At 43.2% G+C, this 12,682-nt stretch overlaps 1 protein-coding gene across 2 annotated transcripts in view; it reads right to left on the bottom strand.

Moving 5' to 3' along the window:
* Positions 1 to 612: 612 nt before the first annotated feature.
* The window catches only part of LOC141123580 (uncharacterized), a 49,242-nt gene continuing 37,172 nt past the window's right edge, over positions 613 to 12,682 (bottom strand). For both annotated transcript variants that reach the window (XM_073612064.1, XM_073612065.1), the window contains exons 4-8: positions 11,529 to 11,618; positions 6,532 to 6,834; positions 3,861 to 4,006; positions 3,659 to 3,756; positions 613 to 869 (exon numbers count right to left, since the gene is read on the bottom strand). In XM_073612064.1, coding sequence (XP_073468165.1) covers positions 689 to 869; positions 3,659 to 3,756; positions 3,861 to 4,006; positions 6,532 to 6,834; positions 11,529 to 11,618 — 818 coding nt within the window. In that variant the 3' untranslated portion in view covers positions 613 to 688. The remainder of the gene's footprint in view (positions 870 to 3,658; positions 3,757 to 3,860; positions 4,007 to 6,531; positions 6,835 to 11,528; positions 11,619 to 12,682) is intronic.

Genomic DNA, 12,682 nt, shown 5'->3' with positions numbered 1-12,682 from the left:
TTTAGCTGCTTATACTATTGGCCACATGGGTTCAACTAAAGGGGAGGAGTACTCTTCAGCTGGTTATGCCACTGGCCACATGGGTTCCACTGACAGGAAGGAGTACTCTTTAATTGATTATGCTATTGGCCACATGGGTTCCACTGAAGGGAAGGAGCCCTCTTCAGCTGCTTATACTATTGGCTGCATGGGTTCAACTAAAGGGGAGGAGTACTGTTCAGCTGGTTATGCTACAGGCTATATGAGTTCCACTGATGGGGTGGAGTACTCTTCAGCTGCTTATGCTATTGGCCATATGGGTTCCACTGCAGGGGAGGAGAACTCTTCAGCTGCTTATGCTATTGGCCACATGGGTTCCACTGAAAGGGAGGAGTACTCTTTAGCTGCTTATGTTATTGGCCACATGGGTTCCACTGAAGGGGAGGAGCACTCTTCAGCAGCTTATACTTCTGGCTACATGAGTTATGCTGAAGCAGAGAAGCACTCTTCAGCTGCAGAATGGCCAGCCCTGCCTTGACATCAGTCCCCCCCAAATCTTGGAATTGGTCATGTGGCTAACTGCTGGAGGGAACACAGAGTCCCATTTTAAAATAAAAGCTAAAACCATGAAAGCCTTGTTAATATTTATATGCTGGAAGCAGCTGATAGTAATTATCACAGGTTTTATATATAGGTTTCCCTCCATTGTTCAGCTTGATTTTCTGTAACAAGAGAAGTTCGCCCTCCACAGGCTGAATTCCAGATTGCTATAAGAGGAGCCTTTATATGAAGTTAGAACAATATTCCTCTCACAGATCCATCTATGATTATCCGAGCAGGTCACACTCCGCAGAGTTCCACCGCTCAGTGTCCAGCAGCGATCCCTCAATCTGTAAAGAGATAAAGTCATGGTAATCTATATACAAAGTTAGGGGTTAAGGTTACAATTAAATTTAGGCTCACATTAGCTGTGGGTCAGGGATCCAGTAAGCACTGAATTTAGAGACAGCCAGGAAACAAGTATTATTAGAAGATGTAAAGATTTTTACAGATAAGACTGGGGTTGTGGATAACTGTTAGGGTCAGGTGGGGGTATAGCTAAGCATTAGGGTCAGATGGGGGTTATTACTAAGGCTAAGCAATAAGGTCAGGTGGGAGTTATGGCTAAATGTTAAGCTATGTACACACAATAGGATTTTCCGACAACAAAACCATGGGTTTTTTTCCAAAGGATGTTGGCTCAAACTTATCTTGCATACACATGGTCACACAAATGTTGTCGGAAATTCCAAACATCAAGAACGCCGTGATGTACAACACATACGACGAGCCGCGAAAAATGTAGTTCAATAGCCAGTGCGGCTCTTCTGCTTGAAAATTTGAGAACCTGCTCTCAAACATTTGTTGGCGGAAATTCCGACAACAAATGTTCTATGGAGCATACACGCAGTCGGACTTTCCGACAACAAGCTCACATCCAACATTTGTTGTCGGAAAATCCTATCATATGTATGGCCCATAAGAGTCAGACAGGGGATTATGGTGAAGCGTTAGGGTCACGTGGGGGGTTATGGTTAAGTGTTACGGTCAGATTGGAGGGATGTTATGGCTAAATCAGTGTTATGATCAGGTGTGTGTGGGGGGGTTATGTATGAGCCAGGTAGAGACTAAAGTTAAGCGTTAGGGTCAGGTGGGAGTTATGGTCCTGGGATCAAATCCTAAGAGAGCCCATGGTAATAATTAGAGTCTCATGGGAGTCAGGTGGTGTAATGGTTAAGTGTCAGGTAGGTCTCTAGTTAAGTGTTAGGGTCAATTGAATGATTATTCTATGATGTTAGGGTCAGATGGGAAGTTATAGTTAGGAGGTAGGATTAGATGGGGGTTAAGGTCAGGTGGAGGTTATGGTTAAGTGTTAGGGTCAGTTAGGAGACTATAGTTAAGTGTTAGGGTTAGCTGGGGGTTATAGTCAAGTGTTAGGTTTAGATAGTAGGCTATAATGAGACGTTATGGTCAGGTGTGGATTATAGTTCAGTGTTAGGAATGAGTGAAGGGATTAGGATTCAGTAACAGGGCCAGGTAGAGGTTTTGGTTAGGTGTCAATTGTCCAGAGGGAGTTAATTCAGAGTGCGTGCAGCCGGTGACATCACGGGCGCATGCACGCTGAAGGTCCAGCTTACAGTGCCAGACCTTCAGAGCCCGTGCTGCATACGGCGGCTCCCATACGCATGCACAGGAGTGACGTCATCGTGCCCCCAACCACTTATGTAGCTGGAGGCCACGAACCCACAAGTAGGACCGGGGGAAGATGTCAGCCCTTTCAGCAGTGACAGCGCGCCGCTGGAGGCCTTCATTCTAAGGTAAGTTTCTCATAATATGCTAGTATGCCATGGCTACTAGCACATTATGCGATTGCCTTGCAGGGACTTTTAAACCAACGGCGGTTTACTACCGCTTTAAGGTTAATGTCTTGTGGGGTCAGGTGAGGGTTAAGTGTTAAGATTGATGAGTGTTAAATATAGAGAGTATAAGGAATAGACTAAATGTCAGGAAGGGCCAAGTTTAATTTTCACACTAAAAAGCTGCACAACAAATGTCGTGGAAAAACCCACTATACGCTTTTGCGCTAATAAGCGCCCATTTCGTCTAATGGTATAATGCATCTTACCTATCACTCTATTTCCCGCAAATCCCCAAGTAAACAGATATGACCACAGCTTACGTCCTCATTTCAGCACAACTGCCCCCCACCGAGCACCGCGCTGGGTCTTTTATTCAAAAACAACAAAAGCAATGACAAATAGGAAGTGATCGCCATAACAGCCAATCGCTTCCTCCATGGGAAATGACCTCGCAGGATATGACCTCACAGGATATGAATGTCAACAGAGGAAATCCTTCCAACAGGATTTTATACAACAACCAATGAATAATGACTAGGGGAGTTTTATGGGCGTGTCTGGGCGGGGGCAGCATGTACGATCTCCAGCCCCCTGTCTCTGTATCACATGAAGCCTGAGATTATGAACGCTGCTCCCGACCGCAACGATTCAAAGACTCCCGTTTTTACGTGAATCCTTATTCTGCTTTGTTCATACCCAGACTATACTGCCGTCCAGTGTGGATGGGAGATTATCTGCAGATGCATGCCACGGCACCCCAAATATGTTGATCAGGCACACAGGGGTGACATGAGCGTACATCCGCTAAACCGACAATGTCTTTGCAGAGCGGACACATCCCCCCCAGACGATCGTTCTGTGCATAGCACAGTGGCCCTTCGCTGGCAGACATACCCCCACTCCGCAAACACTTCTCTACATTTCCAAGGAGCTTTTCACTACCAAACGGATCTCAACCAGCGCCAGTCTGTCCCAGTCAGCTCTTTGGAGCGGGTTGAGGGAGAAGTAACACTGAGAGACACTATGACAATACATATTAAAATACATCTTCATAAAATTTCCACAACACAAACACTGCCAGCCCCGGGCTCCTGGTCCTGAAGCAGAATGTATTGGCAAACTGTGTAATAATAAAATTGTTTAGCCATCACTACTTTGTACCTTTTTGTGTTAGTTACTTTCCTTATAATTCTCTATTCAATGTAGGCACTACCACTGTCAGCATTTTTTTTTTTTTTATTTCAACTGTCGGGATACGGTGTTGGAGTGTTAGCACTTACGTGGATCCATAACCTCCGGGCCATCTCCATTCTTCTGGCCACTTCCAGGTCAATTCCTTTCCAACCCAGAATCCTCCTTGTTCTCCTGCCAGGAAGTGCTAAACAGAATGTCAATGTTAATTTCTAATATAAGAGAGGTCAGTTGAGGTTCTGATATCCCCAACATGACACTATATCATTGATCGCTATCACCTACACTTACCTGGAGAGCCGTGTCATTCCACGGCACAATGATCAGGTTGGAATCTCTCTCTTCACAATCATTTGAACTGTTTCTCCACGTGTTTTGCTCAGTGGAAATCCAAAGACATGTCTTCTTGAAGAGGACCCATCCTTCAGGGCAAAACTCTGAAACAGAAAAGAAAGCATCAGTTAGTGAGGTTCTGAACTAGATGTAGAAGAGTTGTCCTTGGTGGAGAATTTCAGGAGGTGTCTGAGTCTCTTAAATAGGAGTGGTGTCATATAAAGAGGTGTGGATAGAATGAGGAGCTTTTGCGTGCTACTGGGTTTTAATGTCTTGTAATGGTGATGGGCTGCCCTTGTCTAGCCAGGGGTTAAGAATGCAAGAAGCTTACGATGAGGTGCTACCTGGGCGTCTCAGGGTTTGCAAAAAATGCAATGGGTTTAGGACCCCCTGTGTGGCATGGGAACAAGGTCATGTCACTTATGCTTATTTTGCGCACATTTCCTAGGCAGGGAATCTGGTTAATCTGGAAAAATTGTTATATCATACAGAAGGCCAGCCATGTGCCCTGCACTTGGCACTTTCTATTTATTTTTTTTTCACTGCATGAGCATGTGTGATTTTATTTTTTACTCCACAGAGATGAGTTACTTTTACAAGCCTATTTGCCTCTCCCCAACTTGGTACTTGGTGGGCCGGCTTTGACTGGTTCCTAGGGATTGGAGTCCACTTGGCTTTGGCTATGGCACTGGCTTTAGCACTAGAGTGCTTTGCCAATGTCAGGAGCCTTGCCCCTCCAGGGTGTTCAAAGAATTAAGGCATTCCCTTTTTGGAGGAGAGGTGGACCGTTGGGTAATGGAGAAAACTCAGGTAGCTAACAGGCTTGGATAAATAAAATATAGGTGTCTTGCGAGCCACAGATGGACTAATGCCTCTAAGGAGTAAACTATTTAAGCTGCAAGCACTGAACCACGTTTCATTGCGTGTAAATAGATATAAAATAGTAAATGTGCCCGCGCTAGTATAGTGTCACATATAAAATATATAATATATAAAAAAAAAAAAAAATACTTTCACATATAAAACACATATAATGTGATAAATAAAACCATACAGGTAAAATATAATGCAAATAACTATAAATGATAAACCACCAAGTGCATATAAAGGTGCAATCGTGGTAATAACTAATAAAAGTGCAACGTGCTGAAATATAAATATCAAAACACTTTCCAGTGACAAATGAGTGTATATCCCAATTATTAAATACAAATCACAAAAAACGTGAATAAATAGTGTCCATAAAATGAGTATACATCATGCTTCTTCTGATGGGTGTATAAATCACAACACATGAAAACTGTGCTCTCCCGTGACACCCCACATGTGCTTGCGCTCACCTTCAGTCGTGTGACACAGTAATTAAACGGTGTCAAAATAAGCATTGGGGCCACTGCTAGGCTCACTCAGGATACAATGATGCAAAGACACTCCTCTCAGGTGAAACTGCTAGGCTCACTCAGGTTACAATGATGCAAAAACACTCCTCTCAGGTAAAACCAAGATCCAAAATCATAGAAGAAACAAACAGAGGGACTCCATAGTGCAATATAGCCAGGACATTTATTAAAAGAATAAAGCCCTCCAAGAGGGTACTCACATTAGAGGAAGGCACGAAACCCCTGTGCCGAATATGCGTCGGGGAGGGGTAGGACGGGGCTGTCAGCAGAGGAGGAGGATTGCACATGCCATACCGCACGCCATACGATCAGCTGCTTATTATTTTACCTGTACAGTCTGGTGCACTCTAGCACCCATCCAATGTGAGTACCCTCTTGGAGGGCTTTATTCTTTTAATAAATGTCCTGGCTATATTGCACTATGGAGTCCCTCTGTTTGTTTCTTCTATGATTTTGGATCTTGGTTTTACCTGAGAGGAGTGTTTTTGCATCATTGTAACCTGAGTGAGCCTAGCAGTTTCACCTGAGAGGAGTGTCTTTGCATCATTGTATCCTGAGTGAGCCTAGCAGTGGCCCCAATGCTTATTTTGACACCGTTTAATTACTGTGTCACACGACTGAAGGTGAGCGCAAGCACATGTGGGGTGTCACGGGAGAGCACAGTTTTCACGTGTTGTGATTTATACACCCATCAGAAGAAGCATGATGTATACTTATTTTATGGACACTATTTATTCACGTTTTTTGTTATTTGTATTTAATAATTGGGATATACACTCATTTGTCACTGGAAAGTGTTTTGATATTTATATTTCAGCACGTTGCACTTTTATTAGTTATTACCACGATCGCACCTTTATATGCACTTGGTGGTTTATCATTTATAGTTATTTGCATTATATTTTACCTGTATGTTTTTATTTATCACATTATATGTGTTTTATATGTGAAAGTATTTTTTTTTTTTTTATATATTATATATTTTATATGTGACACTATACTAGCGCGGGCACATTTACTATTTTATAAGGCTTGGATAAATACCTAGAAATAGAAGCAGAAAAGAGTAATGGCAGAAAATGGCCAAGTGGCCCATCAAGGCTGTCCCTTCTTCTAACTTTTTTTTTTTTTAAAGCTTTTGTTTTTTACTTTTTTTTTTGTCAAATTGTGGAGCTAAGGTGATCCCAAGCATGTTGAAATTCACCTAAAGTGACAAACCCCAAAAATACCTATCTCTCGCTGGTCCATCCCTAATCTTGTGTGCTTCAACACCTCCTCTGTTGTCGGTCTATTGGTTGTAGCATTTTGATCTTCCCGCTGGCAGCTCAGTAGAAGGTTTTTCAGGTCCCTAATTTCTTGTAGTGCCTTTTCCAGTTCCAGATGGGTCTCCTTCAGCTCAGTCTTGGTAGTTGACATCTCTCTTCTCAATGGTTCCAGAAACTCTTTTTCACCCCTGGGAGTCTCAGTCACATTGATCTCCAATATGTGGTAGGTGGCCTCTGGTTGCTTGGGATTGCTGGACAGCGGGATGTCTGCATGATGTAGCAGAGACAGGTAATTAAGGAAATACACTATACTGCCAAAAGCTTGTCACCACTTGACCAACACAGCTATTATGGACAAAAAAGCATGTGGAGATAGATCCAACATTTTGAGTTCAGGTGTTGCCAGTGACGGTGTAACATACCTGGTGGTGGAGCCTGAACCCTTGAGAAATGTCTCTCTTACAGAACTGGCTCTGGAGTCCCTGGTAAGTTGACAGGGAGTGCCTGAGCAAAGAGTGGCATGAGTGCCTGGTAAGTCTTCCCCTGGCAGGTGCTGGTGTGCATCTGGAATGCACGGATGGCAGGATCGGACATGTTGGTGGAAGCACTGGAGCCAGAGAAGAATACAGGAATGCAGGTGCAGGTGCAGGATAGGCAAAAGATGATGTTAGTTGATTCAGGTCAGCAACTAACGAGCAGATCAGGTTCAAGCGGCAGGCAGGAGGGTAGTCAGGAGTCAGGCCAAGGTCAGTAACAACAGCACTGAAGAGCAGAAGGAGAAGACAGAGGTGTAATCCAGGGACAAGCCAGTGGTAGGGATAGGCAGTGTTCAGGCAAAGTTAGAGTCAGGTCTGGTCAGCAACAGAAGATCAACAGGAATTGGTAACAGGAATACAGGAATGTAGTAGACCAAACGGCACTGCCACACTGCACTAGTGCAGTTTAAATAGTCCTTCTGGTACAAATGCGCCAACGCGCAATCACACATGGAATGTTCTTTTCCTGATAGACTGGCACTGTTAATACTACAGGATACAAAGAGATTGTGGACAAGTGTGTTCTGCCAACCTTATGGTAATAGTTTAGGGAAAACCCTTCTCTGTTCCAACATGAATGTGCCCCTATAAATTCCTTTCTGATGGTTCAGCTCACACAATATTAGACATTGATGATTTCCTCCAGGAACATTCTGGACTTCTGCTTGCATTTTTAGCCTTTTGCTCCTCACTACAGTAACTGGCCCACCGTTTGGTAAGTTATAATTTGGTTGGTTGAATATACAATGTATGTCAATGGCATGAATGTGCTGGAGGCCAGGTGTCTCCAGTGAAGGGAACTGTTAATACTACATCATACAAAGACACTGTAGACAATTGCCAGACAATTGCCAGCCTTGTGGTAACTTTTCTGTTCCAGCATGACTGTGCCCCTGTTTACAAAGCCAGCTTCATAAAGCATGATGTGACCAGTTTTGGTGTGAAGGAACTCGAGTGTTCTGCACAGAGCCCTGACCTCAACTCTACTGATCACCTTTGCGATAAATTTAAATGAGACAGGTCTTCTTATACAACATTTCCATAAAGACGTGGTTTGATTAGTTTGGTGTGGAGGACCTCGAGTGTCCTACACAAAGCCCTGACCTCAACCGTACTAAACACCTTCAAACTTCAACCCTAGTGGTGTGTACCCTACTGGTGTGAAGGAATTTGAGTGTCCTGCATGGACCCCTGACCTCAGCCCTACTGAACATCTTTTGACCTCAACAGTACTGGTGTGGAGAAACTTGAGCGTTCTGCACAGAGCCCTGACCTCAACCCTAATGAACACCTTTGCACCTTAACCCTACTGGTGTACCTTACTAGAGTGGAGGAACTTGAGTGTCCTGCACAGAGGCCTGACCTTAGCCCTACTGAAAATCTTGGGACCTTAACCCTACTGGTGTGGAGGAACTTGAGTATCCTGAACAGGGGCCTGACCCCAACCCTACTTAGCACCTATAGAGAGCCAGGCCTTCTCATCCATCATCAGTACCTGACCTCACAAATGAGCACAAACTTCCACAGACACCATTCAAAATTTAGTGGCTAGTCTTCTTAGAAGAGCGGAGAATGTCATAGCCACAAAGGGTGAGTGACTCCATATTGATGCCTATTTGGAGTGGGATGATGAACGAGCTTATATAATCAATATATCATTTAAAGCAATATAAGGTCCACAATCATTATGTAAATACATAACTTTATTGGAAGAGGAAATCATTAGTGCTTCCAGAATGAACATTTATACAAGAGAATTGTTCAAGGAGAATTATCTGATTAAGCCATTCTACTTGCCTTCACATCACTGAGCCTTATTGGATATAATCAAATGAGTTCCAACTGCCAGTGAAAACTATCAGGCTTGCATCTTAGACATTGATGTTGTTACAAATTAAAGGGCTCATAGCCTATCCCTGTTCTGTCTGGTCTCTCATTAGGACATAAAGGTTGAATAGGATGGCCTGGGATCCCCTCTTTAGTGTGGTGACAATCTGCTCCAGATGGTATTTCATTGTACATATATGTATAGTGAGCTGTTGAATTGTTTCTGAGCTGTCTTTTTTGGGGAGTTTCTCTCTCCAGTTTGGGCTGTTATCCAGAACTCGGTTGATATATATATATATATATATATATATATATATATATATATATATATATATATATATATATATATACCTCTCTGTTTACTCCAGTAAAGCTGAGATAATATAAATATAATTGACTTGTGTGAAGTGTTATTTAAAGGTGCTTGCAAAAGATGTCTTAACCCAGAGTGTCAGGTGGGTTGGAATGTTCACAGGGTCAGGGCGACGCAGACGAACAGATAAATCCAAGCAGCCCTCAAGGGGGCCCTGCTACACTTACATTGGTGCCAGTGGTCAGTGGGAAGAATGCTCATTTGTTGGTCAGTGGTAAGAATGTTCCTTACGTTGGTGGTCAATGGGCAGAATCCCCCTCACATTGGTAGTCAGAATTGCTTCCTCATAGATAGCTAAATAGATGATTGGTGACAGTGAGAATGTATCTGAATGGAAGAAATTGTTCTTTGCTCAAGGGACCCCAAGCAACCTCTGGGGAACCCTGGTTGGGAAAGTCTAAAGTAGAGAAATACCTCATTCCCACAAAAGCCCAAACTCTCCAATACTTGGGGTGTTGACATCATGCATTACACACAATGATGTTAGAGAGGCTACAGCCAGACGTGGAAAAGAGCAGTTTTATGGGACTTTGGTGAACAAGTGATAAGGTGCTGCTCAGCTTTAAACCTCCCCTAGATTAAGGGATCAATTAATCCTTGCTATCAGGATGAGGGGGGGGGGCATGCCACCATTTGTTACTACTGGCTGAAGTTAAGCTTTAAAGCTGAAAAAAATAAAAACAGCATGACAGTATAGAAGAGTTACTTTACTTAACAGTCTTTCCACCAGTGACTCTGATCTTCATTGTCTTTAGAGTTACACCACTGAAGAACCTTTAGCACCCCAAGCATTTTCTGAAACATTTTATGACAACTCCTCTATGACATGCTGTGGTTCCACCTGCTGGGCAATATGCCCCTACTTTATTCCCGCAGGGCTGTAGTGATGTAGCTGCCAGTGGGTAGGAGCACAGCACACAGCAGGGAATGCAGACATCTGACACTTCCAGAAGTTTGTTGGATGCTGAAGATCCATTGTTTGGTGAAGCTCTGAAATAGTGAAGTTTGAGTCCCCAGTGGAAGAACTTAAAGGTGTGGCTATAATACCTTAAATATGTTTCCAGTATGGTGATTATACAAACTGGAGTATGTTCCTAGTATGATTGCTATAATTACTTGTACAGTATATGCTCTAGTTATGATGTGCATAAATACTGATGTATGTTCCCAGCATGGTGGGTTTAAATATATTTGGGTATGCATCCAGAATGGTGGGTATAAATACTGGGGTATGGTGGGTATAAATACTGGGGTATGTTCTCTGTATGGTAGGTATCAATACTGGGGTATGTTCTCAGTATGGTGGGTATAAATACTGGAGTATGTTCCCGGTATGGTGGGCATAATTTCCTTACACTCATCTGAAGTAGGAAAGCCACTTGGATATGCAATGAAATGTTCTTAACAATAAAGGACAAGTCCAGTGGAGTTATATTAATACTACTGGATACAGTAGACCAGGATAAATGAGAACCATCACTGACGTTCTGGCCTCCTTCCCCAGGAAGATGACATAAAAAGGAAAGGAGGAGAATTAGAAGGGGCAGATGAGAAAGAGAAGCCTTGGTGTTTCCCAATATGTGGTAGGAAAAGTGCCACAACGGTTACTTCTTGGCTGGCTTTATTGAGTCACAATGGACCTTCAGGATATGGAGAGAGCATAGTAGACTGCAGTAAACTGAGTGCTGGCTGGCAACCCCATGTACAGAATATGGGCTCCTCTTGTGTTGAGCGCATACCCCGAGGCTGGGATGTGTTAGGATGTTTACACTTCAGCGAAGCATTGAAAAGCAAGTTCTGACTGGACGTTCATTATTTTGGAAGAAACAATGGAACTGCATTACCTGATACAAGAGGGTTTTGAAACCTATTGTAAGGCCTTGGGCTTACTGTATCTGCACAATGACAAGATGGTGGACTCTTCCCTACAGGTAGGAGAGTCAACAACTCCAATTCCCTTGTGTTTTACAAGGTTGTAGTCACTAGCATGAGGGACTTCTGATGACCTCTAGGGGACCTGCTAACAAATGGGAAAGGAGTTCCATATGACCCATTTTCTGGGTCTGACGTCACCTGTAACATGGCAGTGCAGCATGGTAGTTATGTGAGCAGAGTTCACCCTTCTACCCTTCTGCAGATTCCCACCCAAAACCCAGTACTTCAGATGCCCACCAACACTATACACCCAACATGTCACCATACAGAAAATTTTACACATTACTCACATCTCACAATGAGGACAATGATAACTGTAAACAAAACAAGGCACAACAGCAGACAGATCGCAGTACGGTGAGAAAGCCACTTCTGGATGCCTAGAACACAGACATAACAACATTATTTGAAAAGCAAAGGAATAAGGATGCAGATAACTGAATTAGCCGGTAAAGTCACATATCTCAGAGGATTAAGTGTTGTTTCTTACAGTAAGATATCCATTCGGCCCCCAACAACCAAGCATATAAGTCTGGATGTCCTACCTGTGTATGGCTTCCAATCCCACTCCAGGTGAATTAGTAAAACAGACCACAAAGCTAAATCTCTACTAGCTTCTCCCAGGTTAATCCTGAGGGTGGAGAAGGCCAATCTGTGTGGAGTCCACCTGAAGGCACAAGGCCCCCTATATAGTGGTTGGACTTTCTTGATGTGGAAATCTTTTAAAAGCTGAAGTCCAGTCAAATTTGAAATAAACTGTAGCCATATTCAGTTGTTTTATTTAGAAATAATTACCGTATATTTATTTTTACAGCTGATGCAGATACTGTGACGGCATACCGATCCCCCTTCCACCATAACGCACACTCATCTTCCATCATAGTGTACAATCATCCCCTTTCCACCATAATGCATGGACACTTATCTCTTTTCCAATAGGGGTGTACACCCATTTCCGGTCCAACACTGATGAACACACACTTCTCTTCCACCATAGTTTACTCCTGTGCCCCGTCCACCATGGATCTATACTCATCCTCCTTCTACCATAAGGCACATTCATCCTCTTTCCACCTTTGGGGTACACTCCTCTCCTTTTTACCATAATGTACACTCATATTAATTCCACCATAATGTACGCTTGTTTCTTAGCATCATGCATGTACACTCAACTCCCATACATCATGCATGTACACTCATCTACCTTATATCTCTCTCTTCTACCATGGATGTACATTCACTAACCTGCACCATGGGGGTACATTAACCTCCCTTCTACTATAATAAACACTCATCTCCCTTCCACTATAATCTACACTCATCTCTCTTCTGCCATGGACATACACTCAACTCCCATCCACCATGAGTGCACACTCATCTCCCTTCTACTATAATAAACACTAATCTCCCTTCCACTATGATGTACACTTATCTCCCTTGCACT

Source organism: Aquarana catesbeiana, linkage group LG01, assembly GCF_042186555.1.
Source record: "Aquarana catesbeiana isolate 2022-GZ linkage group LG01, ASM4218655v1, whole genome shotgun sequence".
Taxonomy (NCBI): Eukaryota; Metazoa; Chordata; class Amphibia; order Anura; family Ranidae; genus Aquarana; species Aquarana catesbeiana.
This window is presented reverse-complemented; position numbering and strand designations above follow the sequence as displayed.